The sequence below is a fragment of the Xiphophorus couchianus genome, chromosome 5, assembly GCF_001444195.1.
Source record: "Xiphophorus couchianus chromosome 5, X_couchianus-1.0, whole genome shotgun sequence".
NCBI lineage: Eukaryota > Metazoa > Chordata > Actinopteri > Cyprinodontiformes > Poeciliidae > Xiphophorus > Xiphophorus couchianus.
In genome coordinates this window covers 30,135,725-30,163,712 of record NC_040232.1, presented here as the reverse complement: position 1 = coordinate 30,163,712, position 27,988 = coordinate 30,135,725, and the positions used below count along the sequence as shown (strand labels likewise).

The following is a 27,988-nucleotide window of genomic DNA, read 5'->3' as shown; positions in this document are numbered from 1 at the left end:
AGTCTGCAGTATATAAATAAAGATGTTTTTGACTGGTACAGTCTCAAAGACAATAAACAGGCCGATTCTTTTCCTCTACTTGCAGATGTTATCATTTGCACGTAACGTTCTCTGTGCATGTGTGAGTGCGTCGTTTTTAGGCTAAGTGTGTTAGACCACTGTGCACAGCTGCCCTTCACTTGCCAGCTGGACATCGGACAACCCACGCAGCAGCGGCTGGAAAACTGGACAAAATGTTCTAAATAGAGGAGCAAGATGAGCGGAGAGGAGCCAAAATGTGAGGCAAGATGATAGACCTTTAGACCAGAAAGCCTCTTTAATCGCATGTCTCCTTTTCCAATATCTGTATCCCAGACTTTCCATGTTTGCAGAAGGGAAATCAGTCAATAGAGGCTCATGATGCCTCGGCTGTCTCCTCACCTCCATGCTTCCTAGAAAAATCTGGGAACATATGGAATTTGATTTAAATGTCTGTATATATGGAAATGACATGATTTAGTCCCTGTCCCATTGTCTAAAGTCCATTTATTCATCCACCCATACATACATCTCTCAGTGGTGTTTCTGGGTTCCATTTTTAAATCTGATAACGCCAGAAAAACCAAGATTTTAAGTTTTCATATTTGTATCTGGGAACTTTTTTACATTTTGATCTGACAGTTCCAGTAGGAGCCCCGGTTCTGGTTCAGACTGTGTCAGCTAACCCGTCGACTTACTAGCGCAGGCTTTCCAACTCTTAGCAGTTTTGGGGGAAGCAGAACAAGCAGAGAAGTGACTGGGGGAGCGAGGGAGCAGCACAGTAATCAGGAAAAGAGGCCGAGGGGATGAAAGCCACCACAGAGGAGTTTAGTGTTTAGTGGGTTAGTGGAGCGTTGGCCTTCACTTACAGGGACTTGGACTACTTTGCTGCCAAGATGCAACAGATGTCAGTCTGCCATCTACATGTTGTTTTTTTTGGGGAGGGGGGGGGGGGGGGGGGGGGGGGGTTGCAGAAGAACAAACGAATATCAGTGTAATTGCTTTTTGTCTTAATTATTTCTTCAGCTAGGTCATCTTTTTCCCCCTTTTTCTCCATCCATATTTCCTTCATTGTTCCTTCCAGCTCCTCCTGTCATCCCATCTGACCAAACACAGCAGAGCCAGCGAGGATTTTCTGTGTGTGTTTTCATCTCCCAGCTCAGAATAAGTGGCACCAGACAGGCCTTATAAGGAGTTGTTAGATCATTGGCCACACTGTTAGCAAAACAGAACCATATGTGTTCGGCGCTGTATGTGTGTGTATAAATGAAGCCATGTGTGTCCAGGGGTAGTAGAGAGAACGGGAGTCTGTTGCTAATAGTCGTGCCGAAGGTCAGATTATATGGTCATGTTAAGCACACATACATATAGTCTCTCTCTCTGTCTGTCCTATCTCTGGTTGTCTCTGTTGAGTTGACTCTAGGTGTGAGAAACACACACACGCCGGGCGGAGAGCCGTGACTTGAGGCCGGTTTTGTCGACGTGATGCTTGAGCGATCGGGGAGTGGGCGGGGTTTCATTCCCGTTGCTTCCCTTTTCTCGTCCTCTGATGGTTTTAGCAGAGCTCTCTCTCTTTCTCTCGTTTGGTCTCTCGGTCTCCATCTTTTCTTACACAGCTGGTCTGGAATGTACAGATGTTTCCTTTTGGGAACGGGCGTCCTACTCTGTTCACACACACACACGAAAAGTAAGAGTGTGAGAGAAGAAAGAGAGGCGTGCCATCCCATCCACTCCAACCTTCTTTTTCTCTGGTTCTGGTTGTGTTTTCTGTGAATTTAGAACCTGCTGAGCGACACTTTACTGCAGTTATTTATTTCACCGCTGCATATTAGCAGACTGTTTTTGTCTCCCTGCAGCTTTATACTTCTTGTTCCTAGACATATATTTTTTTGCATTTTCATTCTCACATGCAGCTGAAACTTTGCTGGGAAGCCCGACAGGGGAAACCAAAGTCACTTAACTCCACACATCTCTGAAATATTATCTGCAGACTCTTTTATTTCCATTTTTGCGGTTGTGTGTGTGTACACAAAATGCATTTTGTGTATATGAAAATTACAAATCGTAAACATCTTTGGAGAAATATAGTCAGGCTCTTTTGAAGTGTTTTTTTTTAGCATTGTTTTTTTTCAGGAAAAGAATTGACAAGCTCAGCATGGCTAATCCAGTTTTCTGCAGATGCTACTCCACACAACACAGCTCATAAATGGTATAGGCTTGATTCAGATTTTCTTTTTAGTGCCACTTTGCTTTATATTACATTCGAAACCACATGCAAAACGAACAGCATCCTGCAGGGCTGGCATTCTGTAAAGATTCATTTAAATCCGCGATTGCTCAAACTGTGGCCTAAGTATAAATTTATGATGCAAACCCTGAAAACTGACATTGTGGCTTAAATATGTTTGTTTTTTTCAATGTTAGTTCCATGAGAGCGTTAATAAATATCAATAAATTTGAAAAATTATTAAATACTTTTTGTCTTTAAGTGTTATTTCAATAAATATGACAAGACATTGGGATAAACTCCACATTAATCTGAAAAGAGATTTTGTTTTGAGGTATTTGTGAGGTAAAAACAAACAGTGATGAAGTGCAATACACAGAACCAGGGACAAAATAATGGTGCTTTCATTCTGCTTGGTCTGAACTTTGACCCTGGAATGGCGTCAAATCCAACCTAACTGTGTTCCAGTTCCAGGTTTGAAACAAGTGGGATTTTCTCATTGATATTGTCAGCAACCAAGGCAGCAAATCATGCCAATAACAGAGCATTTCTCTCTGTTCTCTCTCTGAAAATGTCTGAAAGAAAGCTTTAAAATCATTAGGGCACAAAATTTTAAATGGGATGAAGATTTTTAGAAGTGTAAATAAAGCTGTTGGGTTTTTTTCTCTCGCTTTTTTGCAATCATAAGTTGGTATGCAAGGCAGCCATATTGGATTGTGAGGACAGGTCTGTGCAAAATGTTTTGTCTTTCCCACATGAATATCCCAACTTCTAAGAATAATTTTTACCAACTTCAACCATAAAATCTCAAATTCTGAAAAAAAAAAAAACATTTTGAAACTGCAGATTTCAATCAGTTTTTCTGTCATATAATTAAAATTATTTTTCTTCCTTTCTTTCCTTCTTTTATATTAAATATTACAAATCCAGATATTGAAAATACTGTAGATTTGAGTATCTCAAACTTTTCTCACTCCAACCTGTGTTATTAAGTGAGTTAACTTCGTTTCTCTCTTATAGGCTATGATAGTTCAGTATTTTAGCATGAATAATGAAAAGAACATCCTTACAGTAAGATAGTGGTTTCCGATCTGCTCTGTTTGCTCAGTACCAAACCGAACCCTCAACACTCGTTTGGCTCTGATCTCCTCTTCCTGTCACTGATAAGCAATGAGAACTGTGTGAAAGTGTATCAGTGAGGGATTACTCCTGCTTCAGGAGCAGAGCCAGAGGAGCGGATGAAGCAGATGTATATAATTAGCTGTCGTCCTGACAAACGCTGCTTTAAGGCAGGTGCATGTGAGGAGTTGACCTTTGCAGTGTTATTTCCTCATTAGTCAACGTCGTCCTTGTTTCCTGTTTCTGTTCTGGCTTTAAACTTTACGAGTTCAGAAACTACTTCTTAGCTTTTAGTGAAAGCATTTAGTCATTTTTATTGTCATATTACAGTGAATAAAACTTCAGTGGGAACACTTGTGTCTCACATATTTCTGCTTGGGGTTGTGCTTGTCTCCATCTCGACTTTCATTAATTAAATGTTTCAGTCTTTCGTTACTCCGCTGGTTGAGCGTGTGGTTCTCCTAATCCCAAATAATTACCCTACATAATTCACTTCTGGCTACTGAAGATGATGATGTGTTTTTGAGTTGTTATGTGTTCATGGGGTTATTTTAAATGTGGACATATTGGGTTTCTTTCTTTTCCCACAGAGATCTGTCCAAGAACCACATCTCCTCCCTTGACACCAGCCTGCTGGATCGTCTCACGGGCCTCCGAGAGCTGTAAGAAAACACTGTGCTGCGTCATCGTCTCCTCGACTCATTTATCTCGACTTATTTATCCATTTGTCATTGTGGTGAAACTCTAATTCCTTAATATTCCTGCACAAGCATAACTTGAAACGAGAGAATTTCACATGTCACATTTATGAGGAAAGATAAGATATTTGTCTCCTGCAAAAGAAGGCGAATCTTTGCTGCAAACTGTCATTAACTTTTAAAAAAATTTTATCCTTTTTTTTTATTGAAGTAAAGAATAATGTTAAAACGTAAGACATATGGCAGAAAGGGCGCAAGATTTTTAATCCAACCTTTAGTCTGAGTACATTTACCTAACGTGGAGAAACGATTCAGTGAATTAAATAAAAAATATTTACGCAAAAATGGTATAAATTCCTAACTCTTTGCTATTATACTTTGATGAGTGGGGCATTAACATTATTTCTAAAAATCTTGAAAACCACATATCATTTTCGTTGCACTTAATTATGTCTTATTTTGTGTTAAATCTATTACATAAAATTCTAACACAAGACATGGATGTTTGTGGTTTTAATATGACAAATGTGGCGAGGTTCATGAATTCCTTTGCTTTCTACTCCAGCTCATAATTTCACATCCTTTTATTTACATTAAATATCAAAATCAGCAATTTAACTTAGACACAGTTAAATCATTTAATAAATAGTCCATCTACAGGGAAGACAACATTAGTATTTTTTATACTTATATATATGTATACTAATATTGTAACAAAGTTTTGTAGTGGTTTTCGTTCAGTTTTCGTGCAGCTTCCTTTTGGATTTTTCTATTTCTATGTTTGTATATTTTTGAACCGTGTGCCCTAAAAAGTGAACAAGCGGGGGATAAAAAACAAAACCTCAGGCTGAAAACACTAGAGAAGATGATCAGTCTCTTTACAGCAGTGAAGGTCCAAAGAAAAATGATTTAGAGAATATACAGTATCGTCAGTTCTGTGAGCATAAAGTTAAAGAGGGGGGGATTTGGAGCCGCCAGTCTCCGAGTTGAGAGGAGACGTGAATGAGGAAGATGAAAAGAGAGCAGAGGAGGAAAAATCTCGGTTTAGTCTGAATGTAAGTAGGCTGAAATCCCAGGAGTATGTCAGTCGGACTGCGGCGCTTAAAAAAAGCCCCACATAGTGCGCACACATGCGAATCACGCTACGATTAAGTTCAATTACAGCTTACTGCCCAGGGCTCCGACTACCTCCCTCTTTTCATCTTTACATCTTTTTCTTGCATTACTTTTCTTTTTCCACTCATTGAACTGGCATTTAAGCACATGTTGGCGTGGGTGTGTGTGTGATGAGGGCGAGCTCTGATGGTTTCCATCAGTTCCGTCCAAACCACCACACAACGGGCCCATTATTCAGCTCTCAGAGTGAGGAGGGAGTGAGTGGAGAGAGGAAGAGGGGAAAGGAGACAGAAAGCAGGACACATAGATGAAGAGTGGGGTTGAAGTGATTAATCCTGAGTAATCAGTTATTGAAATAACTGAGTTGGTAATCGATTAACTGTATTAAACAGACTCAAAAAAGGCCACATGCTTGAAGAAAAACACAGTAATGAAGCCAAAACTGTACAAATGATATATACATTTTGCATTTAAGATAATAAAAACTTTTATCTGTACATATTTTCTGCCTATAACATATGTGCAAAATCTCTTATTAAATAATAATTAAATTAAATAAATTTATAAAAGAAATGTATTAACTAATTAGTAATTGGTTAATAAATAAAAATGAATGAACACATAAGCCCTGCACTTTATTAATGCTAAGTCAGGCAAACTTAGCATCAATAACCCTCATGTTGATGTTAGAGGTTTTTACTTCTAGCTTTAGCAAACATTTTTCCCCTAAAATGATTATTTATTCATTTAAAAAAGGAATTGAATTGTTTATTTATTTGCATATTTTAGTGCATTTCTAATATTATATTTTAAAAAGTGCTTAAGTGAAAAATCTGCAGAATGTTCCAACTTTTATCTGATTAATTGATTAATCGATTTTTAAAATAACCATTAGTTAAATGAAAAGAGAACATATTTGGCAGAATAAATCACAGAGGATTTACAGAACTGAGGTGTGTTGTGTTTTCTGTCCAGAGCCCTGGCAGCCGTCTCGTGATGTCATCATCTGAGAGAGACGTGATCTTGTTGTCCGAAGCTCCTTTTCTTTAGCACACAACTAGATAAAGCAGGAAAAAATGTTTTAGACGCTCTCTGATGAAAGGGCTTTTTTCTTTGTTTAGAGTTTTGATTCCCTGGCAAATCCACACAACGCTGATCTTGTCAAAGTGACAATGTGGCGATAATTAAATAGTGCAATTAAAGAGGAAGAGACAAGACTTTTTGTTCCAATGTCAAAAGTGATTTCTTTGTTTCTGCCCCCAGAGATTTGAGCAACAATCAAATTACCACCATCGACGAAAGGATATGCGACAACTTATGTAACCTAACACAAATGTAAGTATTCATTATTTACTGTGACTCTCTCTGTAGCTCTTTGACTCTCCACAGGGATCATTGCAAGTATGAAATTACCAAAAATGGTGCATCGCTAATCCAATTCAGCAGCTTTTGTACTCTAATCTTTACTATGCTATATCTATTTCTGCTATTTTTATTTTTCTTATAAGATATTTCTATTTGTACCTTTTTTCTATTTGCTCTGTGTTGCTGGTTTAGTTAAAGAAGCAAAACCTTTCCAGATTTTATTTACTTTTTTTGCACAATTTTATGTTGCAACCAAGGTCCCAAAAGTTCCCAATAGTTTTATTTTTTTTTCCCTGTTGGATGCTGATCAGCATGATGGTTTGGTGGATCATCAAAATATATATTTTTAGCCCCTGCAAGACTGAATGTCCATGATTGTAAAAAGCTGAACCTGTCTTAATATTTAACCTAAATACCTAATCTTTGGCTTACAAACTCGTGAAAATATTAAAAATGCTGCAGCATTTCTAATTTACAAAGCTTTACCTTCTCTAAAGCATCAACGTGTCAAAATCATTGCATTTTTGGGGATATAAGTGAAATCATTAGAAGTTTGACTTCAGAAAGTAATTTGTGAATTAATGAGTTGCAAAACTGAAATTATTTTACACTGGATAAAAAAAAAATGAAGACACCCGATTAAATATTTGGTCGAAACAAATAAATTTTTTACATAAATCTTTTAACTAATATTGTTCTTTCTCTAATAGACATATTGCATAAATTAGAATACATTGCAATAAATATGTTAGATTGAAAATACCTTTTGTTGAAAATAACAACTGTTAAGCTGGTATTAAAGGTACTTCTCATTTTGCCCGCATTTCTGTTTTTTATTGGTAATATCTTAACATGTTTGCCGTTTCATCAGCTGTAATCAGAAAATGATCATAACAACCCAAATTTAAAGCTTTAAAACGTCAATCTCTCTGGCGCAAATCTTTACAATGCTCTTCACTTAGCAAATTAAATAAATAAACTTTTAAAAAAATATTCTAATTTGTTGAATGCGATTGTTAAGGTTAGTTTTTTAATGATTTGTTGATTGTTTTCTGGAGTGCACGTACTTTTCTGTCTGTCTGAAACGTGCCTGTTTTGCAGCAGTGACGTGAGCAGCTGACAGTGTTCAGGACAGTCAGGCTAGTTGGCGTCTGGCAGGACGAAGCATCAGCTCGCTGCTGCGTTTAAGGCGGCAGACCGAGGAAACTGATTAAAAATGCCTCACAGCTGGTCGCCGCTGTAAGCCAAAACCACTTTCCGCTGCCACAGGAATATTTATTAATTGCCATAAATTCAGCAGAACGTAGCCATTGTGCCAGCTTCACTGGAGCGACACTGCATCCAGTTTTGCTCAGTGATTTCTCCACACACTATTACCTCCAGGAAAATTTATTGGATGAGAAAAGACATGATGCTTTCTGTAAACAACTTCAATATGTGGTTTAATCAAATGAGATAAACATGCTTGAATTACAGCATTTAAATTTGGATAGTTTGTTCAGAGCCTAGAAATAGTATTCACAGCCCTTCAACTGCCTAGATTTTGGATTTTATGTGCTAGACAAGGACAGAGTTATGCGTAAATAAGAAGGAGGAAAATTATTTATTTTAAGTGTGAATTTGTGTTGAACCACATGAGATAAAACCTGGAAGTAGCTTTTGTTGCCACATTTAAGGAATGTGTCTATTCCTTAAAACATTTCTTGCCCTTTAAGCTCAATGAAATTAAATAGAAAAAATTAGCATTTTTCACTTTGCTGTTGAGTCTCCTCTGTTTTAAGGTTTGGACTTTGACTAGACCAATTTACCACTTGAATTAGCTTTGATTTAAACTATTACATTTTAGCTTTTTGGTGAGATGTTAAAAAATTGGCATATTAGTCAGAAGTTGAAGAAGTCAAAATTTCATTATGTTTTGATGGGCTGAACAAACATAAAGAGCTTCCAACCTGAAATGACAACAAAAGCTGTTTACTCTGAACTATTCGGATTTAAAAATATATATAAAATTTTACCTTTTGATATCTTTAGTCCTGTGTGTTTGTTTCCACAGCGATCTAAGTAATAATCCCTTTGAATGTGACTGTGAGCTGTTCCGGTTGGTGAAGTGCCTCAAGGAAAAAAGAGTCCAGGTCCGACGCCCTCATGCTATGCTGTGCAACCACCCGCCTGCGCTCCGCCAACAGCCTCTGCTCAACATTAGCCTGCAAACCTGTGGTAAAAAAAAATCCAAATGTTTACCCAAAATCTTACAAACCTTTTTAGACGCATATAAAATAAAACACACATACGGGCCTTTCTTGGAGCAACAATAAAAAATGCATAGCTGATATCAATCTGCAGAAAGCAGAAATGAAGATCAAGAAGGAGACAGCAATCCATATTTGGAGATCTTGCAGCTCTCCCACCAGACATGCACTTGCATCCATATCCTTAATCTCTGTTTAGCAGATTAATCCTGCTGACCTTATCCTGTCCACAGAGACCTGTGACTGGTTCAGATACTTCCTCTGAATCCCAAAAACAAAGGCAGCAAAAAAAATAAATGAATCAGATCTCCTCATCACAGCGTTGTTTGATATTTTCTAATTATTTCATGCCTATCTTTAAAACTCAGATTATTGCTATATTACTACACTGGACTCATGATAATCTGTGCAGACATTAGAGCAATAAACACTTCACCGTTTGACCTTTTCTCCTGCTAAAATGAGAGATCTTATAATTAAACCTTAAATCCTCCGTCTGCGGCTCAGGTCTCAGCTACGCCGCTTGTCTGGAGGACAGCAGCAGCCGAGGAGGAGGTCGAAGTGAGCTTGTGATCTTCACTTACTCCAAGCCCGGGAACTACACGCGTGAGCAGTGTAACAGCGTGTGCTTCGGTTTGTCGCACCTCTACGGAGGCTTGGGAGAAAGGCACGAGTGTCTGTGTAGCACGAACAACGAGCCCAACTTCATCAGCGGATCCCACTGCTCGGCCGCCTGCACCAACCGCCATGTGATGACGGTACGCGTGTTGCTTTATTCTGTTTACTTTACTTCAGACTTTATTTTCAGATCTTCTTTGACAGACTGTTTTGTGTCACTTGCCAGCTGCAAATCTGAGTGAACAAAGATTACGGGGAGTTAATCAAGGCTTCACTTTTGGCTCACTTTCATTCACAGCAAAGACCAGAATCATTCAATCTCATTGTAATTTTATAGAGATTTCGAGAATAAATTGTTGACGTGTCATATTTTTTTGATGAAATGTAAATCAAAGCAGATGTCATCTTATTTCAAAAGATATACATTTTGTTTTATTCATTTTGAGATATTCCATGTTGAGTGAGAAATATTTTAAGTCTAAATCTGCCAGAGGTGTACATAATTTTGGACTTAACTACATGCGCTTTCTCTCGCTCAGATTATGGAGCGCTTCAACTCGGCGTGTCCGTAATATTTGTGGGTGGATGGGACAGAATGTTCTCCGGTTAACGAAGAAAGACAGAAAACATTATTTTTGGTCCCAAAGACGCAACGTTAGAGATCGGACCCGCCAAAATAAAGGGGTTTCTGTCAAATTGGGACTAATTTACTTTAAGGTTGTTCAAACCCTGACGTCTTCAGAGACTCGGTGCTCTCAAGACCAGAACTAAACAACGACGGCAGCGTTTAGTTCCTTTGCTCTTCAGCTTGGACACAAACTCTCTAAAAACCTGAGACCTGCATGAACTGTTGGCGTTTTAAAATCAGGACGAAAAACATCCCAGTGTCTGTCAGCTTTCACGTAAACATGAATAATTATTCAGTCATTTAGATTTTGCCTCAGCCTTTAATTTGCAGTAAAGTTTGTATTTTAATGCTTCTTTCTTTTTATATGATTTCAGATTTTACTCTCGCTCTTCATCTCCCTTCTTCTTACTTTATTTTCCGCCCAAGTACTTTTATTTACTCTGTTTTTTAACAAATAAAGCTTGTTTTGCTTCTAAAACACTCGTCTGTATTAACACCAAGACCTCCACTTCCTCACATACTTTCCTTCGATTGACAGGAATGTCGGTGGACTCTGGCCCGTGATGTGTTTGCGGTGGAGTTCTCCGTCTCGCTCAGGGCTCTCCCACTGCAAAGCGTGCACGACCTCATCGTTTTCTCCGCCACCTCCTCTGTCACGCCCGTGACCCTTTCCTGGGACTTTGGCGATCTCTCGCCTCGTCTCAGCTCTACGGAAAAGGGTGTCACCACAGCAGCTCACAAGTTTGCAATTCCAGGACATTATGAAGTCAGTCTGAAGGCCTGGGCTGGACACAAGGAGGTTAGAGACACATTTTTTGACTGAATGCTTCTCATTTATTCCTAGAACTGGTTTTGTCCATTTACAGCTTAGAAGGCCTTTGGGTCTATTTTTAAGCCCTGCCATGCCAGTCAGTAGTTTACACTTTTAAAAATATGCTTTTAAATGATTACTTTTCAAGATCCTACCTGGAGTTTGCAGTGAATTGTTTCCTCTTTCCTATTAGCAAAAGCTTAAATATGAACATAAATTCAGAATGTTATTTGGTGAAACGTCTTTTTGTGGCATCGACATGCCTCTGGACAAAACTCAGTCTGGATATTTGACCACTAAAGTTTAATTCATTAATTTAAACTGCTTTCTTTCCTGGCGCTGACCCAGGCTTTTAAGCAAAATTCACACATGCCTGATATAACTGGGATTGGAGCTTTCCAAAACTGTACTCGTAGCTTCTTTTATCCATTCCCAATACACTTCTGATGTGTATTTGGAGTCTTTTGTTCTGTTGGAATAACATGTTGTCTTCAGGTTTAACAATCTGATACAGATGTAAAAAAAAAATAAAATAAGTTAAAGTTTATCATAAACTGAAATATACTGGTAAATTGTTGTCATAGCATCATGTGAGATAGTAACGACCAGGCAGTAGTGAAGGTATGTTGGATAAAGTGGAATAAAAACCTGAAAACTATCTAATTTAATTCAAATCAATGACTTCATTCTTGAAATTTGGACACAAGATGATGCTCCAGAAGGACAATAATAATCCTAAAATAGTCCGACTTTCTTTGAAGTAGATAAAGCCGGGTAATGCCCTGATGTGCCGGGTCTGGGACATAAACCAACCATTTTAAATTCACAATATACACCAATTCTACTAAGAAGCGTTAGATATAGATAAAACGATTCAATACATTAAAACTTGTGCATTCATTTATAGAAATATGTGTTTTTTACTACAATTATGAACCCAAATTATTGTTAACATTTGTGACCAGGTAAAAACGATAAACGTCTGGCTTTGTGTTTGGTTTTCAGGTGCCTGCGCGGACAGATGTGACCGTGGCTCTTCCTCCCAAACTCGAGCTGCACTGTCCGGCGTTCGTCGTGGCCAATAAGAGTGTGGATGTCACACTGGTCAGCTGGGGCGGCGTCGGCTTAAATGTGAACTGGACAATCTCACAGAATGATGTCCAGGTTGCCAAAGGTAAAAGACAAATACTGACACACGAACTTTGTGAAACTAATGATGATGTGCAGATTATCGATCCCTATTAGAACTGTTTTCTAACATGCTCGTCGTTTTCTTTATGATGCGGATCTTGGATTTTGTTTAATGTGGAAGGTTGTCAGATGGGAAACTGGAATCTAGTCTAATTTCACTATTCTTCAAGAAAAGATGTAATTATGTTCTGTTTTTGAAGGACAGCTGTAATAAATCATCAATATGAGATAAACGTTCTAAGCCAAATCGTTCTAAGCCAATTTGTTTTTTTTAATTAATATCCACTGTGGGTCTTTTTCAAGTCTTGGCTTATGCAAAGTATTTTTTTTATTATGTTTAATCTCTTATCAGATCATGTTAGGTTCTTATTTCAACAATAATAGAACCATTAATAAAATCGACAAAGAAGGAGAGCATGCCATGATGAAGTCAGATAAAAGCATCTCATAGTGTGACTTCAGATATTCTGAGAAATCACACGACTGTTTGCTGTTTTCTCGCCAGCCTTCCCGGACTGTCCTCCGAGGGAAGGGGTGTTGCACAGCAAGTCCTCCAGCTGCTTCCAGATCTTTCCAGCGGAGCTGAGCTGGAAAGATGCTCGACAGCAGTGTTTGAGTCGCAACGGGGATCTGGCTGTGGTTAGGAGTGATGAACTGCGCAACCTGCTGGCATGCAAAGTCACACAGTGAGTGAAGTGGGGCCTTAGTGTTTTTCTCGTTGTAATGACATAACATTAAGCCAGTGCCGTGATTTCCACCAGTGAGTTCAAGCGGAAGAAAGGCAAATTCAACCAGGACGTGTAGGAAGCTTTCAAGTGAAAATCTAATTTCCTGTCAGCTCTCTCACAAGGTTTTGGAGCTTTAAGTGCAACCAATGCTCTCTGTCAGTCTCGATGGAATAAGCATGTGGAGTTTTCACTATGTTGTATATTCAGAAGAAAGACGGTTCGGAGAGGGACTTGGATAAAATCCCATCAAACACAAGATTAACAACAGGAACAAGAGGAGTGAATAAGATTGTCTCTTTGCCGTGGTACCTGTTAGTGAGAAATATTGACCTTCAAGTGCATCCATCCCTTACCCGGAGCAGAAAGCAAAAACCAATGTCCATCTGGGAAATCTTGGGTCTTGCCATCCAGGTGGATCTTCTTTTGTACTGAAAAAAGAAGAAGTATTGTTGCAGACCACCTTCTCGTGAAAGCAGTATCCTCAGATTTATTCCTCTTTTAACAGAATCACGCTCCATGTCAAAATGAAAAACTGCTTTAGGAATGGTTTGACAAGATCACCAAAGACTCTAAGGTGTTGACTAAATTCCCCAATCGAGCGTCTGTGGGAAGTGCTGAGCAAACTAGTCTGACCCATGGAGGACTTAAAGGACATAAAGGAACTCCTGCCAGATAGTGCAGCACCTCTTTAGGGGCCTTATGGAGTCCACGCCACCATGTTTTTAGGGCCATTTTGGCAGCAAAAGGAACCTAACACTGGTAGGCAGGTAGTCATAATGTTTTGCCTGATTGTTGTATCTGAGGTTTCCCCCAGAAAACTTGCTAAGCCCGGTGGTTGTGGCGCTCGACAATCATTCATCCAGCGGCCTGCCGTGTTTTTGAGTTAAAAAATGTTTAAAGTTGACAAGAAATTTGACAATATCACTTGATAGTGATGTGTTATTGGAAGATTGGAAGATTAATATCGGAACCCCAACTATAAAGTCTTACAAAATGCAAGCATTTACAAAGCCTGGTGGCCCGCCAGGCTTATAATGCACTGTGGGGAACCTTGGTATCTGTCTTGAATGTATATGATTATACAGAGGATCGACTTTGATAGAATGATTCTTAATATGTGCATAATGTTAATGTTTGTTTTCAGCTGGACCATATGATTGGGTTATTAAATTACATATTTGAGCATGGTTTTAAAAAATAGCTTTTCAGATCATCAAATCAGTAACACAAATTTATTATCAGACAAAGAACACCTGTCTCAACACAAAAATCATTTTTCAAATATTGATTTTTCTTATTAAGGGGGAAAAATGTCTAACCCAGTCTGACCCTGTAGAAAGTAATAACTGGTTGTGCCACCTTTATTATCTATTTAAGTTATTTTCTTTTCTTATTCTACATGTTTGGCAATAATCAAGCTTGGTTGTGTCTTGAATTTAGCATTTCTAATTATCTGGTTCATCAAAATTAATTCAAGATCAGAACATATTCACATGGGGTTCGGTTGATCAGGATCATTTAGTAGTTGTATTTTTTAATATATTTTTTAGGTTATCATTCCCTGGTTTTAAACAGATTGTGTTTAAAACACAAACGGACAAAAAAACTTTGAGGTGGCAAATTCTGCCTTGCATTTATCCTCTGATACAATTTACTATTAACCTTCCATGCATTTTGTTCTGCATGTCAAGATGATCCTCAAAAGCTCCCACTGCTTATCTTTAGCTGTTTGTGGACTGAACTCTTTGGGAATCGTCCCGATTGAGCCGACCCAACGACCCCAAGTGTTTACTGTTTGGGTTGAAGAAATTTCCAAAAACACATCTATGAAAGCACAGCTGCATTGTGAGCTAAACACCCTCACAGGACTCCCACCAGCTCTGGGTGTGTGTGTGTTAATGTGAGGGTAGAGGCCCTGGTCTCTTAGCTTGACGTAAATAAAAGAAAAAGGAAAAGAAAAAATGCTGCAGATGGAGCTTGTCCTCTTTCTCCTCCTTCTTTGTTGTTTCTCCTCCCTCTTGCTTATATAAGAGGGCTCGTGCTTTTTTTTTATGAGTGACTTCAAAACTTTCTCTTTTTCCTCTTGAGCCCTTTCCAGTAAGTTATTATCTAATGTTGTTTTCACAGATGTGGAAAAAAAGAGATTATTTTCCTTCTCTATGTGACAGGAAGGAAAATGAGTGTGGGGGGTTGATTCGGCTCAGTATGCACCTCAGAATGAAAAAATACATCGCATATCCACAAAATTTTGTCCTACAGTTCAAAATTGTATGATCCAATCCCCTTAAAGTTCAATTAAAGCTTCCTTTCCCTTTCTGGCTGCAATCATTGATTGAAAAGTTGGGACATAATTCACAGCCTCTTTTGTGAGTCTTCTCAATCAATGATGGGTTTTTTTTCGACGCGTTTTATTGTATTTTTCCTATGCACATGGCTTTCTTTTTTTATTTATTTATTTATTTTTGACTACTTGAAAATGTTCTGGTAATTTTTGCACCAGGGAGCGAGGTGTGTGGCTGGGCTTGAGCGACGTCGACTCTCCGGGAAAACTGCTCTGGGTGAACGGATCTGAGGCTCAGGACGGGGAGGAGGGCCAGCAGCCGCGCTCGTCCATCTCTGGCGGAAACGTGTGCGTGTCTTTTGATCAGAGCGGTCAGACCAGCTCTCACCTCTGCGACTCCAAGAGGGCTTATGTTTGCCAATACAACCCCCACGGTATGCTCACACACACACCCTCTGATCATATGCAAAGAGGCGCAGTCAATGCAAATGCAAATTCCCTCCAGTTCACCTCGAGCACCAAACCGCAAGGTTGATTATATAAATTTTCCACATATTTAGGTTGTGCAGGCGCCCTCAATATCACAGCTAAACAATCTAAGTGTAGGTCGGCCTTTCTTAAAGCTCCTCACATAACTGGAGCACAAATTGTATAGACTGGTCCTTGTGCGAGAGCTTTGATTTCTGCCACTTTCAACATAATAAGTGTTATCACGTTTTCCTTGGACTCTAAGGCTACGTTCACACTGCAGCCTGAAGTTACCCAAATCAGATTTTATATTTTTGCCGTTGTGTGACCTCTATCTGATCTTTTCAGATCCTCTCAGGTCTGATTTTTAGAAATGGAACCCAGGCAACTTGGATATGTGGTCCTAAATCTTAAACTTATCTGATGTTTTCAGATATGACCGTTGATACTCAATAAACGTTCTGGTACAGTTCTGAAGCAGGAAGAGAAATAACAACAATGACAGACAATAATGCGCATTACGTTGTTACTGTACTAGCTCCAGTTGGGCAACAACTTTAAAATAGCTCCACCATTATTATCCATGTGTGCTAACGCAAACACTGAGCACACTGGCTACGAGTGCCGTTAATGCCTGAACCTGAAGGACCTGAAGACTAAAAATTAATTTCACTCTGCTGGAAGTGACAGACCATAGATATAGTCATTTCTGGTTCTATTGTAGCAGTAAATGAGAAAAATGTAGCACTTTAAATAAATGTAATATTAAATCTTCAACATGTGGGTATTTAGCAAAATGCCAAAGGGCTTTTAAAATGTTTCCTACGAAATGAGCTCGTTGCAAAACCATTAAATGGAGAGCACACTTGATTGCTTCCCAAGTGCCAAATGCAAAATGTTTGCTTAATCTGAATGCTAAGTGTGCTACATAATGTGAATGAGTCACTATAAACAAAGAAGTCTTCAAATTGAAAAAGTTTCACTCTGCCTGGTATTCCCTCAAAGTATTTCAAATACAATAGAGTAGAAATCAGGACACGTAAGAATGAAACAGCGTGATAGTTATGTTATATTTTAGGTGGGTGTATGGATATATGAGTGTGTGGCTAGCAGCTGATTTCACTGGTTATCTGTCTTTCATGGTGCGTCGTTTGTTCTTATCAGTTCATCTTTCTTTGTGTCACTCTTCAGTAAATAAATAATTCAAGTCTTGTTGTTTTTCAGATTTTTTTTTCGTCTCTGTGACTTTCTTCTAACAAACGTTTGTTTCTGATTTCTTTTAAGCTGGTCTCTCTTTAGTGACAAATTTGAATTTGTCAACTTAAGCAAAAAATCCCTAATTATTATGATGAGGTTTTTATGAAAAAGATTTAGATGATTGGCAAAAGTAACTAAGGACAATTGCTCAGAGCATCTGATTGGATTTGCTTGTCCAGGAAATTAGTGTAACTGAGCTTTCTTGGTTAAGCTGCTGTGCTTCCAAGCTTGCAGCAGAGACATCCACGCCTCATAAATTATGTTCAGGCTCAAACGCTGCTGCTGCCATAATTCAGCAGCGTCCAAAATGCCCTATAGGTGTCTGACATCTAACACACCTGTGCACCCCTATAGTAAATCTAACTGGTTAGTATAATAGAGCAACTACTGCACTGTATTGGACTGTATTGTTTTCATTTCTCTAATAGAGAATGCTTCATATTTCCACCAATATTTTTAATTTGGTCAACTGTTTTGCTAAAATTTTGGGATCACATTACATTTAGTATACTTAGTAACTGAAGATGCAAGTGTATTTCGGTACATTAGAATATCATCCATTTTTATTATACTTATTTTACTAATTATATTCAAAATGTGAGACTTGTGTTTTATATCTATTACACATAGAGTAGTACATTTCAAGCATTTACTACATCAGTGCAGTTGGCGTGGAGGCAATCAGTCTGTGGCTCTGCTGAGACGTTAAGACAGTCCAGCTTTAATGGTACTTTAATAGGTTCTGGAGTAACTTTAGCACAAAGAATTCAACAATTGTGGTCCGACGTCCTGTATTCGTCTTTGTGTGGTGGATCTAGAAGCACTGCCTCCAGCTGCTCTCCATGCCTCATAAATTTCTCTCAAACCTCTTGAATCCTCTGTGGTTTTTCTTGCTGCTTGTGCTCATTTTTCTGCAGCACTTTTTCCTTCCACTCAACTTTTTTATTAATATGCTTGGACACAGCCCTCTCAACAACCAGCTTCTCTAGCAATGACCTTTTGAGACTTGTCCTTGCGATATAGAGTTTTAATAAAAGTAAACACATGAAATCACTCTGTGTAATGAATCTAACTGGTATTAAATTACTTTTTATTCTGCTCTTTTCCTGTTTCAGTGCGCGTTCCAGATGCCGGAGTGTATCTGTTGGGCATGGCCGTCTTTCCTTCTGACCATCCGTTACTCCATTTATCAACAACCCTGCTCTCTGCTCCACAGTCTCTCAGCAGTGTCATTGAGGTAAAGAGGGATTTCTGTTTAATTAGACGTCATTATTTTAAAGCTAATTCATGCCCCCTAGGTGACATGAGGGATTTTTCTTTTCCTTTTGCAATACCTTCCAAAAGTATTGCTTTCCCTTGCATAAAAAGTCTATTTTGTACACAGACACAATGCAAACAAATGCCGATTTAAAAATGCGCTTAGCCAATCTGCACCTTTAAAGATCTTCAGTGAAAACATGTTTGTGCATGCTTTTTGTGCAGAAACTGGTTGAAAATCAATTTAGTAACTGTGTTCATGTTGGTTTGTGTAAAGTTGAGATGGGGCTGCACATGAAAACAGTCCTTTATAAATCATTCAGACTACCAACATAGAAACGGTCCCTTGAAAATAACTAAAAAATAGTCCAAATAGTTTGGATGTATTTTTCTTTCTTTCCTTCTTATGGACGGTTTTTGTTTGTGTTAGAAGGAATGGAAAGCCATTGCTTGACCTGTTTTGCTTTTACATTTTGCATACAAGTTTGCATTTGTATCCGAAAGAAAAATATATAAAACTTCAGGTATCTCACAAGCAAGATATTAACATGCATACAAAACCCTTCCAAAAACCCTATATTGTAGCAGAAAGGCTTTTGGTTTTCAAGTTGCTGGATGACCTGACTAGTATATAATTGTGAGGTCAAATAATCTCTTATATCGTTTTTCACATTTTTTTCCCGCTCTCAGATGCTGATGTTTCCTGCGATGAGCTTTGTTCAGGCTGGCCGTCTGTCCTCTTTGGAGATCATCATCCAGGAGCAAAGCTCTCAAGTCCACATCAGATTCCAGACCTACAGACCCAAATGTCCTGGCCAGCACCTGCTGCTGCCCAGTGAGTCAGCCACAGAAACACACTCATGTACTCTGTACATGTAAAAGACCTGCAGAGTTTACCAGCAGGGGTTAAAAATCACACACACATATAGGCCACCTGAGCCCACACCTCCAATTACACACATATTCTTTTGCACTGACCGCCCCTGTCTGAAGACGTTAAGGTAAATGACAAGGAAAGTGTGTGAATGGAGGCAAAGCATGGTCAAACTGGAGAGGAAAATGAGAGATCAAATAAACAAGATCCACTCCTTTGTGAGGCCTTCAGTCATTAACAATCACCACACTTACAGCAATATTCATGCAAATTTCAAATCTCTAGTTTTTGACTCTGCAGCAGATTTCTCTCTAATAACTACAATAAACATGTTTAAAATGTTTATATAACCGTTCTAACTTTAAAACAAAGACAAAATAATTTGGAGTTCACATTTTAAACTTCCTTCAGAGGATTATTTTAACAACTTGCACTTTCAGTTCATATTTATCATTACCTGCAGATATTTATCATTACCTGCAGATGTCACCGTGTGTTTTTCCTTGAGAGTGTAGACCAATTTCTCTGACTGTGACTTTTCCAAACATTTACAAACATTTTCCAAATTCAAAATTTTATTTAATAAAGCAGAACAGTAATTCATTCAGGCTTCCTGCAAGATTGGTTGAGAAACGACCAAAGCTACGAAGTATGAAATGGTGAAATGATTGGCATCCACTGAGGTCTGGCTCTCAGTTTTGGAAACCTAACTGAACAGCTGATATGTTGTTTTTAAATAGTTTCTTACAGCTTTTGTGCCTCCACTGAGTTTATTTCTAAACCCCTATCAAACACTGGTAATGGTTCATTTTGAGTCTTCCTCCCTTGGCAACAACTTCTACAGGGAAGATTGTTGTTAAGTTGTTGTTAATGTTCTCTGATCAGAAAAAAGATATAATTTTTGAGTTTCTGAACTTGATTCCAATCCAATATAAAACAGTGCAATTAAAACAGAGACACACTGATCAGAGATTTGGGACAGATTTCCGATTTTTGCAAACTTTTGACCTTCTAAGTCTGATTTTAGATGATAAAATAAATGTGAGATGGTACTTTAAACGTTCGCTTGGCGTTGCTAACGTAGCTTACTTAGCATTACTAAGAGCAGTTTCTGTGTATTCCCCAGAAAATGATCAAAATGAATATTCTGTCTCAGGTTGCGGCGGTCCAGCTTGTTCTCCGGCGGCAGTTTGTGTCCCCAGTCAAACATTGATCAAAGATTCGCCATCTTGCCCCCCGGCACAGCAGTGGTGTCCCTTCCAGGGTAGTTGCCTGACTCTGGCCCAACCATGCCACCCATCTTTGTGTACTAACTGCACCCGGGGTCACCACCTGCCACCAGGGACGTCGAGGCCCCAGTACACCTTAAAGAATGAAATCGTCTTCGCTCTCCCACCAGGACCAGCGCGTGCATTGGTGAGAGGAGGAGTTTTTTGCCAACAAGATCAGTTTGTCTTTCTGCTCTCTACAACTTTATTGTCTGGATTCTGCAGTTGATACAAGACCAGCTGGAGGACATCTTGGTCTCACCCGGCGACGTAATCGCTCTGCAGCACGACGGCAGCCCATCAGCTCTTCTTCATTGTCAGTCGTCTCCACAGTCACCGTGGCGACAGCCAGTCCTAGCCCTGAACTTGTCCGAGTGGTTCTGGATGAACAACACCAGACAGTCTGCAGATTTCCCAGATCTGAATGTCGAGAATTTTATAAGGAATGGTGAGGGGGGCTGGCTGGAGGAGGAAAGCTGCTGCATCAGAGTGCTGTATGTGGGACAAAACAGGACCCAGCTGCAGGGAGCTCAGCTGTCTGCTGGTCTACCCCAGCCTGGACTCTACAGCCTGCTGGTAAGTCATCAATTCTCATGTCATTTCCCAGCATGCATCTGACAAATGGTGTATGCAAAAAGAGGCCACTTAGGAACTATTTGCCTGAAGTGAAAAGCCTTTCATGCATGAATTCGTAGTTTTTATTGCTGTAGAACTCAATCTTTAATCAAATAATTGTGCTGTTGTTAGTGCTGTTTAAAGAAGTATTATTTTCTAATAAAAATAAATGTTTTTTTTTACATTTTTATTAAAACTGTCTCCATGTCCTGATGTTATAAGACAGAAAATCTGTGAAAAGGTCCATGTCCTGCTTGAGCTACTATCGCCGTCTGCTGAAATGCTATTGTCCTGGTCAAAAACAACTAATCAGAGAAAGATCTTAGCGCTGTCAATCAACCTTGTGTATTCGCTCCTCATTGAGCCAATGGTGGAGAAATAAATTGTTTCAGGAAAAATATTTATCTGCTGTCATCGGAGGCCATGCTAACTAGCCTGAGCATTCATGGCAGGCTAGTTATGCTGATGGGGAGAAGCTGTAGCGCAGCAGAAAGAAAGAGGAATAATGTGAGCAGAGTGTAAACACAAGCATGATTGACAGCGCTCACACCCTCCTCCTGGTTCTGATTGATAGTTTCTGACCGAGTGGTTTAGTTCTGTAATTAGTTAGGGATATGGCAGAGGAGTTACATTTTTTTCACAGATTTTCACTACATTGTGACAGTTTTAAAAGATATGTAAAAGAAAACATATTGGAGGTTTGAGCCACAATAAATCAACCAAACGTTGCCGACAGGTTTCCACCACTGAACCATCATACCCATCTTCAGCATCCTGTCCGCTCCGAGTTGTACCTCCCCTCGGTTTGACGATCCTCCACCCTCCTCTGAACAACGGCACGGTCTACATGCAGCCCAACAACACCAGGCTTGTACTCCGTGTGCAGTCCCCCTATGAGACGAGGGTATCGCGACAAGGCAGCAGTGTCAGTGTGACCTTCCAGTCGAAATGCCCTGCTGAGTTTTTGTCCAGCCCAGCTGTCTGCGATAACAGGTGGAAGTCGGGTTCAACAGTCGAAGCCCCTGAACCCGTCTTGTATGCGGTGCTAGATCTGAGTTTGGGAGAAGAGGAACAGAGAGGTCAAGTGCAGGTGGAGCTGGAGGCGCATAATAATGTGACAGAAGCCACCCTGCCTTTGGTCGTCCACTTGGAAGATCCACTCGAAGGGCTAGTGGTGCAGCCAGACCCAGAACACAGGGTCCTGATGGAGTCCGTTGTGGTAAGTTTATGTTTTTGGCCAACTTTGGTGCAGATTGACCAGATGTAGTTAACATTAGTGTCGTCTGCCTGTGTTTTAGAGCTACACTGCGTCGGTGCTTAAAGGTTCTAATCCCACATTCAAGTGGACTGTGGATGATAAGCCCTACTTCACTTACTTCAACAGTGTTCTCAACGTGATCTACCAGAACGCTGCCATCTACAAGCTCACAGTATGTTTTAGTATTAATAATCAGCTTCTGTTACAGTGACGATGCTGTAAAAAAAAATTTCCCCTGTAAAAGTCAATGACTCAAGACAATTAGCTGAGCTGACTTGGATGGATAACTTTTACCAAATGACATATGATCAGTAAATGTTAGCTTACTGTAATGCTTGAAAATTACACTTACCTGCTTTTTTTGTGTGTTTTTTTTACCATAGTCTCAAGGATGTTTGTGCATCCTTAAAAAAAATCTTAGATTTGTGTCTAAAATAAGGTCTAAAATGTCTTGAATTCATTTTAAAAGGTAAGTTAAACATGTTGATCACAGGTCTTATATTTTATCGAGACAGGAGTATTTAATGTTGCTTTTTTCTTCTGTCAGGCAAAAGTTTGAGTCGTGCACAGTTGAGGCTACCGCTAGCTAGCTAGCTGCTAACATATCCATCCTAGCTTATTTGTGTCTATATTGGATAAGTGCAAATTTATCGCCAGTTGGCTGGACAACATTCATTTTTGCCTCTGGCTGACTTCTGTTGCCAAACTATATGAGCCGAGATGCAAAACAAACTCTTAAGCTAGGCTAAGGTTGAAGAGAGCCATATGTGAGAAGGCTAATAAAGCCGGGTTTACAGTTTTGGCTGTGCTTGATTTTAATGCAGCAGGTTCCCCCAACCGTCCTTGATATTTATAGTTTTTCAGTCTTAAATTTAACTCAAGGCAGCACAAAATCAGTCTTAAAAAGCCTTACACCTGACTTGTGGAAGTCTGCAGATACCCTGATCTTCTAATTGTAAAGTTGGACATGGCTCCAGACTACAAACTCCTATGAACTGTCCTGCATCTCTTCCAGGTGACAGCCTCAAACCATGTCAGCACACTGACGAAGCATTTCAACATAACTGTTGATCGACTGCAGCCGATGGCCAACCTCACAGTAAAGGGGGTGCCGGATGTGGTTCCTCAGGGGTCCAATCAGACACTCACCACCTCTGTGCTCGTGGACATGTCGGTGCCAGCCACATTTCGGTACGAATCGTTGGAGAAGGGTCAGAGGATCACTAAATTAATAATACACAGCTTTTCAGATATATACCTGGTGATATTTTGTTTATCTTTCATTGTTTATGAAGTAAGAAAGCTCTCCATCTTCTCATTCTGTCTCTTTTTCCTTTCATTTCTCAGCGTTGAGCTTCCTGTATGCCATAATAGCACCACAGCAGTCGAAACAGAGCTTTAAATTTATAACCGTGTGGTCAGGGAAGATTGCTGACAAGAATTTTCCTCTCTGTGCAACTGTTTCCCCAGTACTCCTTTTTTCCCCTTCCTAGCCTTTTTGCTTTGGAGTACTCTTCTCCCTGCCCCCCAACCCCTGATCCACTCCTATCTTCTTAGTCTAAAGAGCCTTCAAGTTTGTACTTTCCGTTTCTTCTTTTCCAAACCCTCCATCGAACCCTTTTAAGAAAAGATTCACATTTTCCAGTCTAGTGTGTATATTTTTGTGTACCCAGTCCGTCACTCGCATTGTGAAGCTTTAGGCATCAAACAGAGAGAAAAAGAAGATCCTCTTTTGTTGACCTTTCATCGACTCTTTTCTTCTGCAGATGGTCCTTTGGTGACGGTGGATATGAGGAATTTGAGTCAAAGCCTCCATATTCTCCGTCTCTCCTCTGTAAAGACTCCCCTAACCAAGTTCTCTTGAGCAAAAACATCACTTATATCTACTCTCAGCCAGGTACGGCCTCCTTCTTAAACCTGTCAGATAAATTAGCACAGCTGGAGCTGAAGTCAGGATTTAATCAACAAGATTACTTTTAGATAGTGTTTGACCAACATGCTGTGATTAGTTTTTGATGTGAATTGGCTTTACTTAAACTGAAACCTACAATTGCAAAACAAAACAAAGGTTTTCACATTTCCATGCCTCTGATGACATCACATATCCCATAAAAACTGAAAACTTATTTTTAGTATATCCATTAGTTGTTTTCTTTGTTTGTTTGTTTTCGTTATGAATTCATGTAGTTTTATAAAATTGTTCTTTATAAAGTAGTTTACCTTTACAGTGGAACCCATGAGTCCTGGATTGCAAATCCATACATCATTACTTAGGTGGATGTTTATTGTCAGTATACATTTTTTGATGGTAAACATAAAGCAGCAGCAAGTGTCCTTCATAGCATTTTACTTAGAGTGGCTATTTATGGCTATAAAATGTATTATGATATAACGATTCCATACCAGTCTATTGATAGCTATTGATTAGTTTTTGTTTAGAAATATCAGAAATACTGAAAAACTGTTGGCATGACCTTTCCTGTTTTATCTACAATTTACACTTCACACTTTTATTTTTAAGCAATTATGAGGTATGATGGCAAAACCATAAGCTGCTGCTGTGCAGGTTACTCAACAGGTTGTTGCTAGGTAACCAAATAAGTGAGTGAGTTGATGCCACCAAGCTTGCTTAGCTGGCTGTGAGAGGTTAAAAGGCTAAATCCTTTCCTCTGCCTACATCCCCCAGAATGCTGTGCGGTTCTGGATTGGAGTTCAGTGAAATTATTGACCATTCTGTCAGACATGTTTTCTATTAATATTGATTATCTATTGTAATATATATTGTTATCGACTTATTGTCCAGCCATAATTCAGTTCATTCCCTCTTGTTTCCCTCTGTGCGTACAGGTATCTACACAGCGCAGGTATCCGTATCCAATCGCTATGACAACATCAGCCAGAGCATCAACATGAGTGTTTACAGCATCCTGACGCATGTCGACATACAAACAGAGCGGCAGTTTGTGCTTTTGGGCCAATCGTCCTTCTTTGAGGCCCATCCTCTGCCTTCGCCGTATGGTATTCACTACGATTGGGACTTTGGGGATGGCACCGCCCTCAAAGGTCGGCGGGTGTCACACACCTTCGCACAGAGCGGCAACTTCAACGTCTGCGTGTCAGTGAACAACACCATCAGTTTCACATCGACCTGTGCAGAGATATTTGTCTACGAGGAGATTGAGGGCCTCACAGCCAAAAGCTCCTCTCCCACAGAGCTCCAAAGCCCCACCAAGGTGTGGGCACAGCTCAGTTCTGGTAACAACATCACATGGATTTTCTCCATGGGGGACGGCACTGATCCTATAATTACATCTCATCCTAACATATCGCACAACTATGTCAAAGAGGGCAACTACACAGTGAATGTGACTGCCATGAACGCAGTGAGCTTTGGCTGGATGCCCCTCTCAGTTCATGTGTACGTCTTCCAAGTCATAAGGATGGAGCCTTCAGGATGTGTCCAGGAGCGGACCAAAGTCAACTTTCAGGCCTGGGCATCCGGCAATGCAACAATTCACCAGTACAATTGGAGTTTTGGGGATGGGAGCCCCAATGAGACGATTCAGGGCAACTCCAGCGTCTCACACACCTACCAGCTGAGTGGGAACTACCACCTCTCTTTGCTTCTCTCCAGTGGAGTCAACAAAGCCACCAAGGCCAATTTCTTCAACTGGGTGTGTGTGCAGCCAGCTGTGACTAATGTCAGCATCTTCCCTAAAAAATCACACTACGGAGTTGGAGAAGAAGTACAATTCAAAGTGATAGCTGAGCCAGAGTTCAATTACAGCTACCAGTGGGACTTTGGTAGAGGGGAGGAGCCATTCTTCACCCACGGCTCTGGAAATGCTGTAGCAAAGTATAAAAAGTCAGGTCATTATGTGATAACTGTTCATGTTTTCAACAACATCTCTGCCAATAACACGAGTGCTGTCATTGATGTTCTGGTTCCCATTGGACCGATCTTGATACGTCACAATGGGACAAAGAACAACAACTTGACACGAGGAGCTCCATACACTTTCACAGCTTCTTCTCTGGCCTCTGATGTTACTTACACCTGGAGTTTTGGAGATATTCAAGTGGTTACCGGCCAGAGTATCGTCCATACATACAACATCTCTGGGAACTACAACATCACACTAAAAGCTGCCAACAGTGTTAGTCAAAATGAGACTTTTCTACTGGTTTCTGTGTTTGCGCAGATTTTAAGACTGAAAGTGAATGCTAGCGTCGTAAATGCCCCCTTGTATGAGCAAGTCAACTTTGTGGCCTACCAGGAGGATGGAGACAGTGTAGACTACTCCTGGATTCTGTGTGACCACTGCACCCCGATCCCAGGGACCAATACCATGTTCTACACCTTTCACTCCATTGGCACCTTCAACATCACTGTGATAGCGAAGAACGGCGTGGGAACAGCAAATGCAAGCATCTCCCTGTTTGTCCAACGGAAGCTGGAGGGCCTGCAGATTTTGGCAGAGGACATCAAAGGAGGCGGAAGCGCAGCGCTGGAAAGCTGTTGCTATGCAACAAACAGCATTCTTCATCTTCAAGCGGGATTGAAGGAGGGCACCAACATGACATTTATCTGGAACATTGTCAGAGAGCAGGATACTGTCAGCTCATTCAACATGAGTGGAAAAATGGTGGAGCTGAATTTCTCAAAGCCAGGACCCTGTAACATCTTTCTACGAGCGGAGAACCTCCTAGGTCATCTTCTGGTCAACAAAACCATCTATTTTTTTGAACCACCTTCTGGTGTTGACCTAAAGATCAGTAACAACCCAGTTGCCACTGGAGCTACAACAAACCTGACAGTAGAGGTCATGAAGGGTTCAGAACTACAGTATCGGTGGTCTGTGAATGGAAAGAATCAGCCGTCGACCGCACCCTGGTTGGCCTACACCTTCGACAGTCCAGGTCGAAAAAAAGTTTCAGTGGAGGTGTTCAATAAAGTTAATTCAACAATTAAATCAAAGACCATCGACGTCCAAGATATAATTTCTGGCTTAAGTTTCTCAATAGCCAATGAGAAGGACCGGAATCACTTTGAAACCAGAGTTGGCATCAACTTGGAGGGGGAGGTGATGACGGGAACTGATGTGAGGTGGACGTGGCTGGTGGAAGGAACTACTAAATCAGGAAGGCAAACTTTTCTCAATTTTTCTGAGCCTAAAACAGTCATCATTACTCTGAACGCCACCAACAACGTTAGCAGTAAGGCCTTTTCAAGGGAGTTCTTTTTTCAGGACAAGATTAAAGTGGAACTGAAAGTAAGTAAGGAGTATGCAGCAGTTAACGAAAAGGTGGAGTTCACACCCCTTCTGATAGAGGGTACGAACGTCAGTCTGACCCTCACCTTCAGCCCTGATGCAAAAATTCACCCTCAGCCGAACAAAACCTACACTCACGCCTTCAGCAAGGTGGACACTTACTACGTGAATCTGCAGGGATGCAACAAGGTAATGGAAACATAGATTGGTTTGTTGAAAACATACCTGTCCTCAAATCTTTAGACAATCTTTAAAAGCTTGCTTTGGATCACATATTATCACAGAAGTACCAAACGTATTACATCATTCCCAGATAGTTTATTGAGTCCTAAGTAATGCTTACATGGTGATTGTCCAGGAATGGACTTTTTCAGCCAAAGTTGTTCACTTCATAGTTTTCATTAAGCAAAGCTTCATGTAAAATTAGCATTGGGACAGTTGAACTTAATGGAGGTATTGAGAAACAAGAACAGATGGTCTGTTTCAGATAAACTCCACCTGGATGAAATAAATTGTGGGTTTCTTTTTGTTGTGCGTGACCCTGATTCCCTTTGATGTTACACAGGGGTTGTTTGGTTTCTATTCTTCTCATAATTTCCACTGACAACACCGTCTCAGCAATTGATTTCAAACACCTGCTTCCCATCTGTTCAACAGCTACAAGCCTGT

The 27,988-nt window shown here is 40.0% G+C and overlaps 1 protein-coding gene across 1 annotated transcript in view; it reads left to right on the top strand.

The window, feature by feature from the left end:
* The window catches only part of pkd1a (polycystic kidney disease 1a), a 71,633-nt gene that overhangs the window by 12,484 nt on the left and 31,161 nt on the right, over positions 1–27,988 (top strand). Inside the window, exons 2-18 of the mRNA XM_028017602.1 lie at positions 3,955–4,026; positions 6,442–6,513; positions 8,597–8,760; positions 9,300–9,550; positions 10,577–10,837; positions 11,855–12,023; positions 12,546–12,726; positions 15,269–15,483; positions 17,890–18,011; positions 18,722–18,866; positions 20,062–20,321; positions 20,399–20,749; positions 21,525–22,007; positions 22,087–22,218; positions 23,062–23,237; positions 23,813–23,943; positions 24,894–27,508. Of these exons, the coding sequence (XP_027873403.1) occupies positions 3,955–4,026; positions 6,442–6,513; positions 8,597–8,760; positions 9,300–9,550; positions 10,577–10,837; positions 11,855–12,023; positions 12,546–12,726; positions 15,269–15,483; positions 17,890–18,011; positions 18,722–18,866; positions 20,062–20,321; positions 20,399–20,749; positions 21,525–22,007; positions 22,087–22,218; positions 23,062–23,237; positions 23,813–23,943; positions 24,894–27,508 (5,800 nt within the window). The remainder of the gene's footprint in view (positions 1–3,954; positions 4,027–6,441; positions 6,514–8,596; positions 8,761–9,299; positions 9,551–10,576; positions 10,838–11,854; positions 12,024–12,545; positions 12,727–15,268; positions 15,484–17,889; positions 18,012–18,721; positions 18,867–20,061; positions 20,322–20,398; positions 20,750–21,524; positions 22,008–22,086; positions 22,219–23,061; positions 23,238–23,812; positions 23,944–24,893; positions 27,509–27,988) is intronic.